Genomic DNA, 17,802 nt, shown 5'->3' with positions numbered 1-17,802 from the left:
GAGAGTTTGGTTAGGCGAGGTTGGGAAGGAAGATGGGTTAGGGTGGGTTAGGTGTGAGAGTTTGGCTAGGCTAGGTTGGGAAGGGAGATGGGTTAGGCTGGGTTAGGTGTTGGAGCTTGGCTAGGCTAGGTTGGGAAGGGGGACAGAAGGGATGGGTAGCTAGGTGTGGGAGCTTGGCTAGGCTAGGTTGGGAAGGAAAGGGAGGATGGGGACACACTTGGCTAGGTTAGCTGTGGCAAGTATGTTAGGTTAGGTAAGGGAGTGAGGGATGGGAAAGATTAAAGATGCTGGTTACTGTTGCATTAGGGATTTGGACAGCTTAGGGATGAGCTAGAGTAGAAAGAAAGTTTGCAGGATGGGTCAGGCCAGGCTGGGTTAGGTTAGGAATGGGATGTAAGAATGAAGATGCTGGATCACTCTGTATGGAGTACGCATCTCATGTGTGGGGGGGTCCACTCACACAGCTCTCCTTGACAGAGTGGAGTCAAAGGCTCTTCGTCTCATCAGCTCTCCTCCTCATACTGATAGTCTTTTACCTCTCAAATTCCTCAGCCATGTTGCCTCTCTTTCTATCTTCTGTCGATATTTTCATGCTGACTGCTCTTCTGAACTTGTTAACTGCATGCCTCTCCCCCTTCCGCGGCCCCGCTGCACACGACTTTCTACTCATGTTCATCCCTATTCTGTCCAAACCCCTTATGCAAGAGTCAACCAGCATCTTCACTCCTTCATCCCTCACGCTGGTAAACTCTGGAACAATCTTCCTTCATCTGTATTTCCTCCTGCCTACGACTTGAACTCTTTCAAGAGGAAGGTATCAGGACACCTCTCCTCCCGAAATTGACCTCTCGTTTTGGACACTCCTTTGACCTCTGTTCAGGAGCAGTGAGTAGCGGGCTTTTTTTTTTATTTTTCTTTACGCCCTTGAACTGTCTCCTTAGCTGTAAAAAAAAAAATAATAAAATAAGGGATTTGGACAGCATCGGGATGAGCTTGAGTAGAACGGAAGTTTGAAGGCTGGGTCAAGCCAGGCTGGGTCAGGTGTGGCATCTTTGGATAGGTTAGGATGGGGAGTGGAGAGTGATGAAAAGAATTATGATGCTAGTAAATGATTAACAAATGAATACTGTCTTAAGTTTCCAACCAACTTTCCTTAGCCGGGCCTCAGACAGTGAGTGCCGGGTGCAGCAGGAGGCGCTAACTCTCCCCTACCCGCTGTTTGTCGCGCTGAACATTGGCCCGGCGCTTGTGGCTGCCTTTCTTGGCTCTTATGTGGAGGTGAGTGTGTCCGGATATGCCTTGTTGGAGTAGACACAAGTTGAGTTAAGTCTTGTGTTGATCTTTTGAGTTTAATGTGAGGGTTTGTGTGTCTGTATTTATCTGTTTTACACTAACTCATCCCTGTGCTGCCAAATCCCGTATGCAAGAGTTAACCAGCTTCTTCATTCTTTCCTGCCCTTATTAAACCAACCAATCCCACTGTCCCCTCCTCTTCCTAACCTAACTCAGCCCCCCACACCTAACCCAGCCTAGCCTGACCCATCCTGCAAACTTTTTTTCTACTCTACCTCATCCCTATGCTGTCCAAATCCCTTATGCAAGAGTTGACCAGCTTCCTCACTCTCACCCCTTCCTAACCCAACCCAGCCCCCACACCTAAGCTAGCCTGGCCTGACCCATCCTACAAACTCTTTTTTCTACTCTAGCTCATCTCAATGCTGTCCAAATCCCTTATGCAAGAGTTAACTAGGTTCTTTATTCTTTCACCCCCTTTCTAACCTAACCCAGCCTGGCCTGACCCATCCTACAAACTCTTTCTACTTTAGCTCTTCCCTATGCTGTCCAAGTCCCTTATGCAAGAGTAAGCAGCTTCTTCATTCCTTCATCCCCTTGCAGCAGTACACAGGCTTTGAGTCAATGCTGTGTGATGCTGTTGCTCTCATGTGCCCAGCGATATCAAAAAGTAAGAAAACGTCACTAGCTCTGAAGCCACTATTTTTGGGACCATTCTGCGGCCCTCACTGACACTCCTTCCCTCCTCCCCTCCGCCTCACAGCCCGTGGCTGCCGGCAGTGGCATCCCGCAGGTCAAGTGTTACCTGAATGGCGCCAAGGTGTCCCGTGTGGTGAGGATCAAGACCCTGATGAGCAAGGCCGTGGGGGTGACCTTCTCTGTGCTGGGAGGCCGGGTCGTGGGAAAGGTGGGTGACTGAGCCGCAGAGAGAGAGAGAGTGTGTGTGTGTGTGTGTGTGTGTGTGTGTGTGTGTGTGTGTGTGTGTGTGTGTGTGTGTAAGTGGATGAATGGAAAGTCTCAGTTGAGTGTTCCTGATAGCAGACTAGCTCCATGGGTTGAGGCCAAAGGTCAAGTGATCCTTTCAGGTACTGCAAATCATACTTAATTTCTTCCTAAACAAGAGCAAAGTGTTAAACCTGGCCCACAGAATTTTGTTAATTATTATTATTATTATTATTATTATTATTATTATTATTATTATTATTATTATTATTATTATTATTATTATTATTATTATTATTATTAAAAAATGGGATTGCAGCACTTATGAGCCTCCATCGGCACACTTGTATTCATATTAGCTAATACAACACCCAAAAGGAACTCCTACAAACACTGATAAACATTTACTAGGTTTATGACAGACAAATATGAGAAGATTTCTGTACTGTTTCTTAACATCCATTAGTTGTGAACAGCATGCAAATAATATTTTCCACCACGGACAAGTGTCCACTTTTCCAGTCAGTCCCTGTCTGTCACGCTGCCAAACACTGAGGACCACATGGAGGCTGAGAAGTCTGTGTCTGGCAGGCTTTCCAGGGTGTCAGGATAATCAGCAGGGTTGTTGTGGGGGTGTTGTGGAGACACATTGTCACTCCTATATTAAAACATTTTGTTAACCAAGTTCACATATTTGGCAAGGCTTTCCTAGGAGTTGTGAGCATTTCCAGGGGTGGTTTTATGAGCCCGGTGGTAGTTTGATCCTTCTTCTGTAGCATGAACCTTAAAAAACACTCATTATAAACTGATTGACCCCTCTTGACCTTCAGAAATAGCCGATGTGAGAAGCCAAAGTGTCTTATAATACCGAGCACAATGAGATGGCTTGGTGCTCACAGGAGGTGGATCTACGGCATCATGCCTTGGATACATTGCTTGTGGAGCACTGGGCTAGGATTCCCCTGACGTGCCCTGCTGCTGGGATGTTAAGAATTAGACGAGGCTTGACACACCCATTGTTGGCTGTGGTGTAGTACTTGCTGCTCTTTAGGTTCAGGTACAGGACGAATTGAAGGTCTGCTAGAGCACATGCCCCAGACTGTACCTTACCACCTCACCCAGCAGACAAAGGAGTTACTGGTACAAGGCTGAAGCAGGAATACCTGCCTCTGAACACAGTCTTTAGTGGTGTCTTCCATGCCATATTGCCTCCCCAACTTCTGAGTCAGAGAAGCGCAGGAGCCCTAGGTTTGGAGTTTTGTATCATTTCCTCAGCCTGCGGGTGTCCCACAAAGCCCAAGGCTCTAAGGCTGTGCTCCTTGGTGACCTTCAAAGAACCACTCCCAAAAAGTTAAGTTCCGTCCTGACAGAGGCTCCTTGCAGAACCATGACCATGACATGTTAGTGAAATCTTGTACTTGAGAACTCCTGAATGCCTTTCCAGCTAAGAACTTTAGGTTGTCTTCTGTCAAGCCTCTTCCTGTGGCAGATTGGAATTTGGCATCAAACACGTCCAAAACCTGTGGCCATGGAACCTTCTGAGGCAGTGTGTGCGCCCTTGCTTGGCAAATGCATCATCCCAGCAGACTGTGGGCCAAGCATGAGGCTCCTGGCTGCCATGAACACTGCAGGCAGTGACACACTTGGAACACCACCTCACCAACACTGAACTGTGCCTGGAAGAGTAGGGAAAACTTGTCATCCAGAACTGAGTCCGCGCCCTTCTTCTCAGCTCTTTATTTTCATGTCTCGGAAACTAAGGGAGAGCTGCCTTGAGCCCTGGTGATGCTCCATGCTGCCAGTATTGTTGAGAATTTCCCCTGACATTTCAGCTTTGCTCATTGTTGAGGAGAGCATTGGCCGGGGCCTCACTCATGATGGGCAGCCTCACCTGAGGTGGGTCGTGGTCACTTGCCACCCACCACTAGACGCACACTTGATGAGAATCTGGTGTTTGGCTTCATGACGTGATGTTTGTTCAGTACTGGAGAACAAAGGACTCACTCCTGTTCTTGACACAACGGCCTGAGGTAATCTGATGTTTCTTGGGGCGGCGAGGCAGGATGTGTGTGTGTGTGTGTGTGTGTGTGTGTGTGTGTGTGTGTATTTACCTAGTTTTGTGTGTGTGAGAGAGAGAGAGAATATTCCATATCATAGTTTATACTTTTTAGTTAAATTTTTTTCAGATTAATCTTATATATATATATATAGAGAGAGAGAGAGAGAGAGAGAGAGAGAGAGAGAGAGAGAGAGAGAGAGAGAGAGAGAGAGAGAGAGAGAGAGAGAGAGAGAGAGAGAGAGAGAGAGAGAGAGAGAGAGAGAGAGAGAGAGAGAGAGAGAGAGAGAGATAATAGATAGATAGATAGATAGATAGATTATTTTTTTGTGTGTGTGTGAGATCTTGTTATTAAAGCAGCGTAGTGTCCACAGGTATTAAACTTGGCCCTTCCTGGCCATTTATTTACCAGTGGTATTTGCTGGAAATCACCTCCATTCTTTTTTCCATAGGTCAGGTCGTGGGCAAGGTCTGTGGCCGTGAGCTGACCACCAAGATGCTGCTGCCCACGGTGCCGGCCATGGCCAAGGGCAGGGTGGCCAGGACTACAGATGATGGGCCACTCCTAGACAAAGAGTAAGAGGGAGCATGAAGGGCTGCAAGGGTTTGTTCAGGATGGAAGGCGAGGGAGAGAGAGTGAAGGGAAGGGAAGGACAGCTTAGGGAAGACTAACACAGGAAGATCAAAGAGAAGGATATCATGTGTGTGTGTGTGTGTGTGTGTGTGTGTGTGTGTGTGTGTGTATTTACCTAGTTGTAGTTTTACAGGCCTGGGCTTTACGCTGGTGTGGTCCCGTCTCCGTATCTACACTCATCCAACTTTTCCTTGGCACACTCCTCGCCAATACTACATCCTCACTTAGTCTGTTCCAAAGCTCTATATTTCTTTGCAGGAAGCTATATTTCTTTGTGTCTCTCAAGCATCTTCCTTTCCTCAATTTTTTACTGTCCTCTTGTGTTCCTGGCGGTAATTTCCTCTTTTAGTAGTAACTCCTCGTTGTCTACTTCTTACATTTTGTTCAATAATTTGTAGGTTTGTATTAGGTCTTCCCTTTCTCTTCTTTGTTCCAGTGTTGGTAGGTCCATTTCCTTTAGTCTTTCCTCATGTGTCAATCCCTCCAGCTCTGGAACCATTTTTGTCTTTCTAGTTTCTTTATGTGTTTCTTCTTATGGGGAGACCACACTGCCTCTGCAATTCCAACTTTGGTCTGGTCATGGTGATAATTAACCTTCTCATCCTATCCATGTAGTGGAATGCTATTCCTATATTTCTCACCATGTTATACGTATCACCGAATATCTGATTAACATGACTCTCTGGCTGTTTGTTATCTTGCATTATTACTCCCAGATCTCTCTCTTCATGTACTTTCTTTAATGTTTCACTATCTCCCATTTTATATGTCCATTTTGGTCTTCCTTCTCTTTTTCCCATTTCCATAACATGACATTTTTTTCACATTGAATTTCATCTCCCATTCCATAGTCCACTTCCAAATCTTGTTTAGGTCTTCTTGCAGAATTACAGTCTTTATTGTTTCTTACATGTGTGTGGGTGTGGGTGTGGGTGTGGATGTGGGTGTGTCTGTCTGTCTGTGTGTGTGTGTGTGTGTGTGTGTGTGTAATTCACCTCTTGGTCTGCTGCGGGTCTCTCTCGAGACAGCCAGCCGTTCCCCTACGGAGGAACACAGAGCTCATGGTACTGATCTTTGGGTAGGACTGAGACCACTCACACACAACACACCGCGACAACGAGGTCACAACTCCTTGCCTGACGTCGCGTACCTACTCACTGCTAGGTGAACAGGGGCTACACGTGAAAGAAGATAAACCCAACTTATCTTCACCCGGCTGGGGAATTGAACCCCGGTCCTTCTGGTTGTGAGCCAGACGCTCTACCTCTGAGCTACCGGGCCGTGTGGGTGTGTGTGTTTATGTGTGTGTGTGTGTGTGTGTGTGTGTGTGTGTGTGTGTGTGTGTGTGTGTATTTACCTAGTTGTGACAGGAAAAGAGCTACCCTCGCGCTGTCCCGTCTCCATATCCTCTTATCCAACTTTTTCTTAAAATCATGAATGCTTCTTGCACAAACCACCTCCTCCTCCAGTCCATTCCACAGCTCAATGCTTCTGTTTGGGAAGCTAAACTTTTTCACATCTCGCCTACACGTGGTCGCCCTCAACTCTCCATGTTCTCTCGTTTCTCTCTCGCTCCACACACACAGGTTCTCTCTGTCCAGATTCTCCACCCCACTCGCCACCCTGTACACCGCTATCAGGTCTCCTCTCTCTCTCTTCTTCTCTCCAGGGTTGTGAGCCCCATGCTATTGAGTCTCTCCTCGTAAGTCCGATCACTAAGTTCCAGTACTACCTTAGTTGCCACTCTCTGCACTCTTTCCAGCTTTCTTATGTTCTTCTTTTCGTGAGGAGACCAGACCACTGCTGCATACTCCAACCTTGGCCTTATCATTGTAACTATTATTTTCTTCATCATCTCCTCGTCCAAAATACACAAATGCTGTCCTTATGTTATCCTGTTGATGTGTTTGTCCGGTGACATGTTCTCTGAGACAGTCACTCCCAAATCTTTTTCTTCCATTCCTCTGCATATTATCTCACTTCCCATCTTATAATTGTATTCACATCTTCTACCACTCCTACCAAACTCTTTTTTTTTTACATATCCCAAGGTTGTTCTATCTGCCATGTACCACTCCACTCCCATATTTTGTCCAGGTCCCTCTGCAATGCCTCACAGTCCTTCACATCATTGACTCGTCTCAATAGCTTTGCATCATCTGCAAACAAACTCACATAGCTGGTCACTCCCTCCACCATATCATTTATATAAACAGCAAACATTATTGGCGCCAGCACTGAACCTTGTGGGACCCCACTCCTCACTGGGCACCAGTTGGAAACCTTGTCCTTGATTATTGTCCTCATTTCCCTGTTAGTTAGAAATGTGTGTGTGTGTGTGTGTGTGTGTGTGTGCGTAATTCACCATGATCTCATCACACAATAGACTCAGGATTGTCCGTCACTACCTTCCCCGAGAAGGCATGAAGCTCATAAGTGACAGATCTCTGCATAGAGTTTAGAGCCCCCCCTGGGGAGGAAGGGCACAGCCCCCGTTGATACGTGATACCCATTCAGTGGTGGGTGTAGAGGAGACTCAGGTTAGGGGAGGCTGCCCATGGTGCCCACTCTGGCCAGGACTCGGCCCTGGAGAGAGCCCTGGAGCTGGTCAGCCAGTCTGTGGGCAGTGCTGAGCCTTACTCCCCCAGCCTCGTGGCTCAAGAGGCAGGAAATGGAGAATTCTGGACTAGTTTCATATACATTAAAAAGTGGTTATGCTACTAAGTATCTCTGTAGTATCTTGTACAGGGAAGGTGTCCTTAGTTTTCAAGGCATTACAATAAAACTCAACATCAGCTGTTTGCCTTAGTAACAACAAGGAAGAATGGTTTTGCTGCATGTGATGAACCTGTAAATATTCCCACAAGCAGTGTATGGCATGACAAATAGCATTGACCAATTCCCTGCCCGGCTGACAAGACTCATGCTTGGTTTCTCTCCTCACAGGCGGCGGGGAAGAGGATGGTTAAGACACCTTGTGCATGTTAATACTCTCTCATACTTGTGCCAAGGCCTAACACTGTGTGGCCAACACTCTCAGCAGGGGCTTTGTCTTGTGATGTATGTTGTTCATTTTGTATTTTATTCTTTGTAGCTGTGTGAACTGCCTTAAAGTGAGTATTTATGCTCACTTTCATGACAAGAAAATGTTTTATGTTGCTGGCTGGCACAGGCTCTATACAATCATGAGTTGTTCATCAATCCACAGGAATATTTTATTGGCTTTACATTTTTTACATTATAGTTTGATGGAATGTTCTCTTCCCTGCCTGGTGCTCAGCCTTCATCATTTCAGAGGCTGACTGTTTGAGGGAAGGAAGTGGGTACTGAATTCAGTACTGTTTGCTGTTGACACGGTGCTCATTGCAGAAAATGAAAGTGACCTACAAAACTTGGTCACTGTTTTTGACAGTGTCTGTAACAAGAGCAAGAGAAAGCTGAAAGTAAATGTCAACGAAAGTAAAGTGATGGTCTCTGAAAAGTGAGGTTGTAGATTTTGTATGCCCATATAGAGTGGAATTGAATGTGAAAAAGAATGCAAAATAATTTTGAATTTTGAAGAACACAAAGACACAAAGGAAGAACAAACAACAGCAGACCTGCTGGCTGTTTGTGACAAGCTACACTAACTATCTAATCAAAGGTGGAAGATGAAGGACAGCAAAGGCGAAGGCTCTTCCCCACCCCCCCATTCCCTCCAGCCAAACCTGGCAGGAAATGAAAAAGAACCATGCAGCATGGAAAAACTGCATGGAAATTATGTAGGAAAGAGGAAAGAACTACCATTACTGCTACCACTAACCGGGCGATAAAAGCGGACAAGGACACCAGTATTCGAAATAACTTAACGTTATTACGACAATGAGTAATATCTTAGTTTCTGGTTGGATTCAAAACACTTGTCTAATCTATTATTGAAGGCCATAACTGTTGTACTATCAACGACATCACAGGGTAGAGAGTTCCAACCTTAACAACTCGATTGAAGAAGTGTTTAGCTTCGTGTGACGAGAATCTTTTACCACTTATCTTCAAATTGTGATTTCTTCTTGTTCTATTTTGATCGATCAACTGTAAAGTAATCTTCCGCATTAAATGATGAAGGTCAATGAGTTTAAGTACCTTGGATCAGTTATGTGCAAGCATGGTGGTACGGAGGGAGAGATAAGAGAAAGGGCATTGCAAGGAAGAAGGGTGGTAGGGTCTTTGGGACGAATCATGAATGGCAGAAGTGTGAGCATGGAGGTAAAGAGGGATTTGAGATACAATAATAGTACCAACCCTCACATATGAAACGTGGGCCTGGAATGAAAGTCAGAGATCTAGAGTGCAGGCAGTGGAAATGAGTTATTTGAGGAGTGCTTGTGGTATGAGTAGATTGGATGGAATGAGTAATGAAAGTGTGTACGAGCGTTTTGGAATGTGTCACAGGGGTGAAGGGAAGAAGTGTGGAGTGGTGGAAGAAGTGAAGCGACAGACCTTAAAGTGGTTTGGCCACATGGAGCGAATGGAGGAGAGTAAGATGACCAGAAGGGTGTATGTGAGTGAGATAGAGGGAGGGAATGCTGGAGGACGACCTCCTGTGAAATGGAGTGATAGGGTGCAAGAGTACGTTAGGAAGAGGGGGGGAATATCTTTGAGAAACTTTGAGCAGGCAAGGAGGGAGTGTCTGGATAGAGAAAGGTGGAAGCTCTTCTGCCGTCGCCATCCCCTGCTGGGAGCTCCATGGAGCAGGCGTCGATGAAATGATGATGATGACTGAGAGGGGTATTTTGATGTGTCTTGAGAGCTTGGATAACAGTGACTGAGGGAGAGATTTCAGAATCAAATAAATATATACCCATTACTTTTTTTTTAGTGTGTGTGTGTGTGTGTGTGTGTGTGTGTGTGTGTGTGTGTTGCAGTTATTGCTGTATATAAGGTAAGTGTTGCAGCAGGCTTATTGTAATGGACTGTTTTTGTTGGTATTTATTTTTTCCCTTGAGCTGCTTCCTCTACTGTAAAAAAAGAAAAATTGTGACAAACAGCAATTAGATACAAAACTCACTTGCTTACCGTACCTTTCTGCCTTTCCTCAGGGACCTGGACACACTGTTCTGCGGCACCAGCAGCAGCAGCCTGCACATCCATGGCCTGCAGGAGGAGGACGAGGGGACGTACAGGTGCTGGGCGGAGAACAGGGACCTGGACACACTGTTCTGCGGCACCAGCAGCAGCAGCCTGCACATCCATGGCCTGCAGGAGGAGGACGAGGGGACGTACAGGTGCTGGGCGGAGAACAGGGACCTGGACACACTGTTCTGCGGCACCAGCAGCAGCAGCCTGCACATCCATGGCCTGCAGGAGGAGGACGAGGGGACGTACAGGTGCTGGGCGGAGAACAGGGAGGACTCGCCGTGGCCCACATACAGGTCCAAGGTGAGACAAAACTATGACATATATTTTTTTACAGCAATGAAAGCGTTCAAAGGCAAAAAAACAATGAAAACAATAAAGCACTGCTCCTATAAAGAAAAAAATGAGAGGTTAATATTGGGTGTAGAGGTCATAGGCAGGAGGAAATACAGACACATGATGGCTGTTCCAGAGTTTACCAGTGAAAGGGATGAAAGAATGAAGATGCTGGTTAACTCTTGTGCTTTGTGTGAATAAAGTTTGGCATGGTAAAAATCTTAGTGATTGTGAATTATATGTTTGTCATAGGGGATGAAGTCGTGAAATGGATGGTCAAGATATGTGAAGTAGCATGGTGGGGGGGGCAGCAGACTGGACGAAAGCCATCACTGTCCCAGTTTACAAGGCGAAGGGCAGGAGAGGGGAATGTGGGAGCTATAGAGGTATAGGTCTCCTGAGTATACCCGGAAAGGTATATGGAAAATCATAATAGAGAGGGTGCAAAGACTTACAGAAGAGAAAATCAGTGAAGAACAAGGAGGCTTCAGGAAGGGAAGGGGATGTGTGGATCAGATATTTGCCTTCAGGATGGAAGTAGAAAAAATAATAGTAAAAGGAAAGAAACTATACGCTGCCTTCATGAATATGGAAAAAGCTAGAGCTAACACTGTCTCTCTATGATGATGCATCTGCATGTGTCAAAATTACTTGAGAAACAAGTGAACATTTTGAGATAAAAGTGGGCTTAAGACAAGGGTGCGTCATGTCACCAGGGTTATTCAACATTTATATGGATGGTGTCATTAGAGAAATGAAGGGCAAAGTTGGAGAAGATGGAGTAAGACTGTTCGATGAGGGAAGGAAGTGGGTACTGAATTGATACTGTTTGCTGATAACACGGTGCTCATTGCAGAAATGAAAGTGACCTACAAAATTTGGTCAGTGTTTTGATAGTGTCTGTAACAGGAGAAAGCTGAAAGTAAATGTCAACAGAAGTGAAGTGATGGTTTGTGAGCGAAATAGAAGTGAGGTTGTAGATTTTGTATGCCCATATAGAGTGAGAATTTAATGTGAAAAGAATGCAAAATAATTTTGAATGGTGAAGAAATGGAGGAGGTCAATGAGTTTAAGTATCTTGGATCAGTTATGTAAGCATGGTGGTATGGAGGGAGAGATAAGAGAAAGGGCATTGCAAGGAAGAAGGGTGGTAGGGTCTTTGGGACGAATCATGAATGGCAGAAGTGTGAGCATGGAGGTAAAGAGGATTTGAGAAATAATAATAGTACCAACCTCACGTATGCAAGTGAAACGTGGGCCTGGAATGAAAGTCAGAGGTCTAGAGTGCAGGCAGTGGAAATGAGTTATTTGAGGAGTGCTTGTGGTGTGAGTAGAATGGATGGAATGAGTAATGAAAGTGTGTAGAGCATTTTGGAATGTGTCACAGGGGTGAAGGGAAGAAGTGTGGAGTGGTGGAAGAAGTGAAGGACAGACTTAAAGTGGTTTGGCCACATGGAGCGAATGGAGGAGAGTAAGATGACCAGAAGGGTGTATGTGAGTGAGATAGAGGAGGGAATGCTGGAGGACGACCTTCAGTGAAATGGAGGGATAGGGTGCAAGAGTACGTTGGGGAGAGGGGGGCAAAATCATTTAGAAACTTTGAGCAGGCAAGGATGGAGTGTCTGGATAGAGAAAGATGGAAGCTCTTCTGCCATGGCCATCCTGCTGGGAGCTCCTAGGAGCAGGCATCCAGGAAATGATGATCATATGTTTGTCTCCGTTACTAGTATTGAAAATGGTATAAGAAAGACTATTCATATCTTTGTGGTTTGAGTATATAAAGTTTGGCATTGTGAAAGGTTAGCATTTGCCAGTTATCGTTAAGTTAGGTTAGGTTAGATGTTTGTCTCAGTACTAAAGTGTTTTCAATGATATAACAAAGACTGCATATTTTTTTGTGATTTGTGTGGATAAATTTTGCCATTGTAAAAATCTTAAGTGTTTGTCAATCATTAAGTTCCTCTCAGTTACTAGAGTGGTAAAATGTTGAAAATGGAATAACAAAGACTAGCAATATTTTTGTGGTTTGAGGTATAAAGTTTGGCATAGTAAAAATCTTAGTGTTCTTCAGTCATCATGTTTCTCTCAGTTACTAAAGCTTGAAAATTGTGTGACAGTTGCTCCGAGGTTTCTGAGGCAGCCGGCCAACGCTCTCTGCCTATGAGAAGGAGAACGTGGAGCTGGAGTGCAGCGTGTACGGCCAGCCAGAGCCCTCGCTCCACTGGCTCAAGAACGGCGAGCTGCTGGTGGAGACGGAATACCTTCAGGTGAGCTGGACTTCTGTGGCGGTGTGGAAATTTATCGCTGTTACAGGTTTAAAAGGACAGAGATATGTAGATTCATAAGATAGATAGATTGGTGGATACATACATACATACATACATACATAAGGGGAAAGGAATGTAAGGCCCTAAATCAGTGGTTCTTAACCTGGGGGTGCACCCCTCTGAGGGGGAGCACAGTAATTTCCAGGGGGGGTGCGAGCCCTAGGGGAAAACTAGGAATTTCTCTAATTATATTTGCTATTCTCTTACCAAGAGCGTGGGCTAATATTGAGAAGTTTATGAACAAATGCAAAAGTATCGCCATTACTTCAGTTTTCTGTAGTCTACTTAGGGCTTGCCAGTTTCTTTAACATCTGTAAGGAAATTTTATTGCTAGATGCAAGGGGGCGTGGAGGGAAGGACTACTTCCTGGAAGGGGCGGGGAAGTAAAAAGGTTAAGAACCACTGCTCTAAATGGATGCATAAGGTATGTAAAGAGATACATCAGAATCCATAAGGTTCCATGCATAAGGTTCTAAAGAGATAAGTAAAGGAAAAGGGATACAAGGTTCTAAGTAGATACATAAGGGATTTCAGTCGATCCGGGATATAAGGCTCTATGCAGGGAGATAAATATAAGGCTGTCAATAGCTACACAAAACACAGCTGTGTTGTGTTAGGTGTGTGTAATGCCAAGCCTCCCTGTAGAGTGTGAGCGGCAACAACCTGCAGATCCTTGGCCTGGTGCGCCAGGAGTACTCCGGGATGTACCAGTGTGTGGCGCACAGCTCGCCGGGGACGCCCAGCTGTGTCCTTGAGTCAAGTAAGCAGGTAGCGGTGCGGGGCAGACACTGTTCACACTGTAGCCCTTTGTTTGCATTCATGAGTACTGATGTAGTGTTGTCTGCATTGGACACAGGCAGTGACTAGTCCAGATAATTCCAGGTTGCTAATAAGCCCAGACGCAAACATTTACAAGGTTACTGAATGTATTCCAATGTTTCTGAGGGCAGCTGCAGCCGCTGGTACAGACGCTGCAGTTTTAAAAGTGTACATTACCCAAGTTATTGATGTTGATGCATGTGATTTTCTTAGCATGGCTGTAAGCATAACCCTTTGTTGTGTTTATTATTCCTTGAAGACTGAATAAAATGCATAGATTACACTGTGGGCAAAGCACACGTCTCCAGTAATGTGTTCATATTTGATTGTCCTGAAGTTTGGAGATATCAAAGCCGGTGCTGAGAGTTACTGACTCACTAAAATGTGATTTACCCGAGAATGACTATTTTGTTGTGGTATTTTGATAATAAGTTGTCTGGGCTCACCTCCAGGGAGGAGCAGCATGCCACCACCCACGCACAAGGCAGGTCACAGACACAGTAAGTGGGGCAGCTCAGGCACACCACTACTACTACTACTCCTTGTTTTCAATACTTAGAATGTCTGCTCATTGTTGACACAGCTTGTTTACATCATTTGCCTTCTCTTGGTGTGGGCCTTGACAGTCACTGTGCCTACTAGTCTTTATGCTGTTCACAATAATTATTCCTGGGATACTCAGTCCTCTACAAGCAGGAAGGATCACTCAGGTCATAACCAAAGGACACAACCTGGGAATATTTATTGCATAAAAAAATTCAACACAATACTACTACTGTTAAGATGTATTTAGCAAATACAGAGTTATCCAACTGCCATTCCAGTGATTATAAAGAAATAATAACATTTTAGCGAGTACATATACAACATTTCATCAAAAGTAAGCACCACATCACTTTCCTCCCTTCACTGCAGAGAACGCGTCCAGAACGTGAGTGCAGCTCCTCCAGCGAGGGACGGGATGAATACAAGACCCAGATCAGCGACCTAAGTCCCGGGAGTAACTACATGGTGCGGGTGGCGGCCCACACCTCCGGCGGCCTGGTGGGCGCCTCCATACACGAGGTGCGGGTGTTCACTGCCGGACCTGGACCTGCCCTCCGCCTCAGAGTCTGAAAGGTTCCACCTCACCCACCAGTCTGAGGCCACTTGGTCGCCGCCCGTACTGGCCAAAACGCCCATCACGGATACACCATGTTCTATACACAGGTGTGACGGCCTTATAGAACTGTGCTAAATGTGGAGTCTCTGTTGCTCAACAAAAGTCTCCCCATATCCTTGTGTGTCATTAGTGACCTTCCTTTGAGTAGAGGGCACTATAGCCGTGTGTTTGTACAAGTCCCAGTGTGTATCTTAACCATTGTCTCCCTTGTAGTTTTCTCCTCAGGTTGGGGCAGCAGAAGAACACGAAGTAAAGGTCACTGGTACGTCACATGACCTCCAAGGCCTGGACCAGTTCACTGAGCACAGCGTGTGGCTCACCGCCGTCAACAGTAATGGCGGGGGAGACGCCACCCCGGAGGTCACTGCCAGAACCTTCTCAGACGTGCCCCTCAAAGGAGCCCTCAGAATGTGAGCGTTGAGGCTGCCAGCTCAAGGGTGAGTTGTGGAAGGCTTCCAAGGCAAAGATACATTGTGAAACCCTGCTTTTAAATAGCTTTCTGCTCTGTTCGTTTCCTTCACATCATCTCTACAAGTGTGCACATTCATTGTTTCCAGTATTTTTAACCCTTTGCACATTCATTATATTTAACCCAGTCTGCTGTGATTGGCACTTGGATTTGGCCTTCACTGGTAGCCTGAAAACATTTACTCCCATGGTCTTTCCCTGGCTCTGTGGTGGATAGGAGTGTATCCAATGTGGTATTATGTGCAGGATATCCCCTCCCATGCTGCAGGACTTTACATTTTTCTCCACTGAATTGTAGCAGCAGCTGGTTTGTGTTCCATTCCCTGTAGCTTGGTGGGAGGTCTTCTGGCAGGAAATCCACAGTCAGTTAAGTTGAAAGCATTCATGGCCTCACACAATGTTCAAACTTTTTAAGATTGTATTTGATGATTTATCGTATAACTTTTTTCCCTCACACGGCCTTCTTCCCTTCAGAGCCTCATCATCTGCTGGGAGCCTCCAGCTGGCCGAGCACCAGAATGGGATCATCACCAGCTGCAAGATCCACTACCAAAGAGCGCGGCGAGTCAGGTTCCTCCAAGACCAAAGCCACAGACGGAAACAGACGACCCTTTTTTGCCCTCAAGAAAAGCACCACATACCCATAAAGGTTTAACCTGTCTGCTGCGATTGGCACAGATTTCACATTCACTGTGCAGCCTGATAACATACAGTCCCTGGTCTTTCTGCCTTCTGTGGTGGATAAATGGAGTGTTTCCATGTGGTATTGGTGTGCTGATATCTCTTCACTGGTAGCCTGGATAACATACAGTCCCTGGCTTTCTTTTCTCTGCCTCTATGGTGATAGTGGAGTGTTTCCTTATGTGGTATTGGTGCTGGATATCCCTCCCATGGTGCAGGACTTACCTTTTTCTATTGAATTGTAGCCACAGATACTTTTTGTTTCTCGCTGTTCATTTCCCATTTCCTTCTGGTTCTCCTCCTCCTCCTGTAACCCTCTTTTTCCTGTCCCTTACTGATCATGTTCTCTTTTTCCTCTTGCTGTTCCTGTGTAATTCCCTGCCCTGCCAAATATTTCTCCCGCGTCCTCGGCATTTCCTATTTTCTATAGAAATCACGTTATATTATGTATCGTATACGATTTTAAACAAATTTACATACACTTTTATGTGTATTTTGCATATTTTTTTTAATACAAATTTACCTTTATTAAAGTGCATTTTGTATATTAATTTTAATACAAATTTACATTATTCTATGAGTTGTATATGTATTTTTTATGCCAAATATGCTCAATTTTATGGGTATTTTGCATCTTTTATTTTCATACAAATTTACGTTATTTTATTGTATATTCTGCTCATTCATTTTGATACGAATTTGACATTATTCTTAATGTGTATTTTGTGTATATTTTTCAAACAAATTTATGTTATTCTTTATGTGTAATTTTAGTGTATATAATTCTGGACACAAATTTACAATATTTTTATGTATTTCTTTTGTAAAGTATATATTTTCAAAAGAAATTTAGCTATTTTATGTGTATTTTATATATTCTATTTTCATACAAATTTAATGTTATTTGATTATGTATTTTTGCATATATTTTGAAACATTTCATATACAAATTTTAGTTATTTTATGTGTATATTTGTAAATCTCTTTCATACAAATATATATTATTTTTTGTTTATTTTGTTGATTTATTTTATTACAATATTACATTATTTTATATGTACTTTTTTACATTTATTTTATACAATTTTACATTATTTAATATTTATTTTGAATATATAATTTTATACAAATTCATGGTATTTTATGTGTATTTGTATATATATTTCTCATCCATAAATTTACATTATTTTATGTGCTTATTTGTACATATTTAACTTCATTATAAATTCTTAGAGATTATTTTATAGGTATATTTTGTATACATATTGTACATTATATTCATGCCAGTATACATTCTATTTTATGTGTATTTTGTATATTTATTTTGTTTTCGAGTTTATTTTATGTGTATTTTGTTACATTTTTTATACGTATTTACCAATTTTATGTGTATTTTGTATATATATTTTATATGAAAACTTCAAACGTTATTTTATGTGTAAATTTGATATATGTTTTCACACAAATTTACATTATTTTTATATGTATTTTTGCATATCTATTCTCAATACAAATTTGTCGACCTTTATTGTAGGTGTGCATTTTGTGTAAATATTTATTTATACAACTCTCTTAAATATCTTTATGTGTATATTGGTATCAACATTTTTTATTTACAAGTGTTATTATATGTGTATTTTGCAAATATATTTTCATACAAATTTACAATATTTTATTAATATTTTGTATATATTTAATTGATAAATTTACATTATTCTATGTGTATTTTGTATACATATTTTATACAAATTTACATTATTTAATGTGTATTTTGTATATATATTTCATACAAATTTATTATTATGTGTATATTTTGTACATATATTTTATACAAATTTTAATTATTTTGTTATATATTTTATATCAATTTACATTATTTAATTGTATTTTGTATATTTATTTTTATACAAATACATTATTTTATTTGTATTTTGTATATATATTTTTATACAAATTTACATTATTTTAT

General features: G+C 43.1%; 1 protein-coding gene across 1 annotated transcript; it reads left to right on the top strand.

Moving 5' to 3' along the window:
- The first annotated feature begins 205 nt into the window (after positions 1 to 205).
- On the top strand, positions 206 to 14,594 carry LOC126990847 (uncharacterized). Its single transcript, XM_050849498.1, has 8 exons — positions 206 to 225; positions 1,158 to 1,278; positions 1,900 to 1,963; positions 2,057 to 2,200; positions 4,744 to 4,867; positions 10,004 to 10,343; positions 12,494 to 12,643; positions 14,438 to 14,594. The coding sequence occupies exons 1-7, from the start codon at positions 206 to 208 to the stop codon at positions 12,509 to 12,511; spliced, it is 831 nt and encodes a 276-aa protein (XP_050705455.1). The 3' UTR covers positions 12,512 to 12,643; positions 14,438 to 14,594.
- Positions 14,595 to 17,802: the final 3,208 nt, after the last annotated feature.

Source organism: Eriocheir sinensis, unplaced genomic scaffold, assembly GCF_024679095.1.
Source record: "Eriocheir sinensis breed Jianghai 21 unplaced genomic scaffold, ASM2467909v1 Scaffold213, whole genome shotgun sequence".
In the NCBI taxonomy this organism is placed as follows: domain Eukaryota; kingdom Metazoa; phylum Arthropoda; class Malacostraca; order Decapoda; family Varunidae; genus Eriocheir; species Eriocheir sinensis.
Note: the sequence above shows the minus strand (reverse complement) of the source record. Positions and strands in the feature narration are given on the sequence as shown.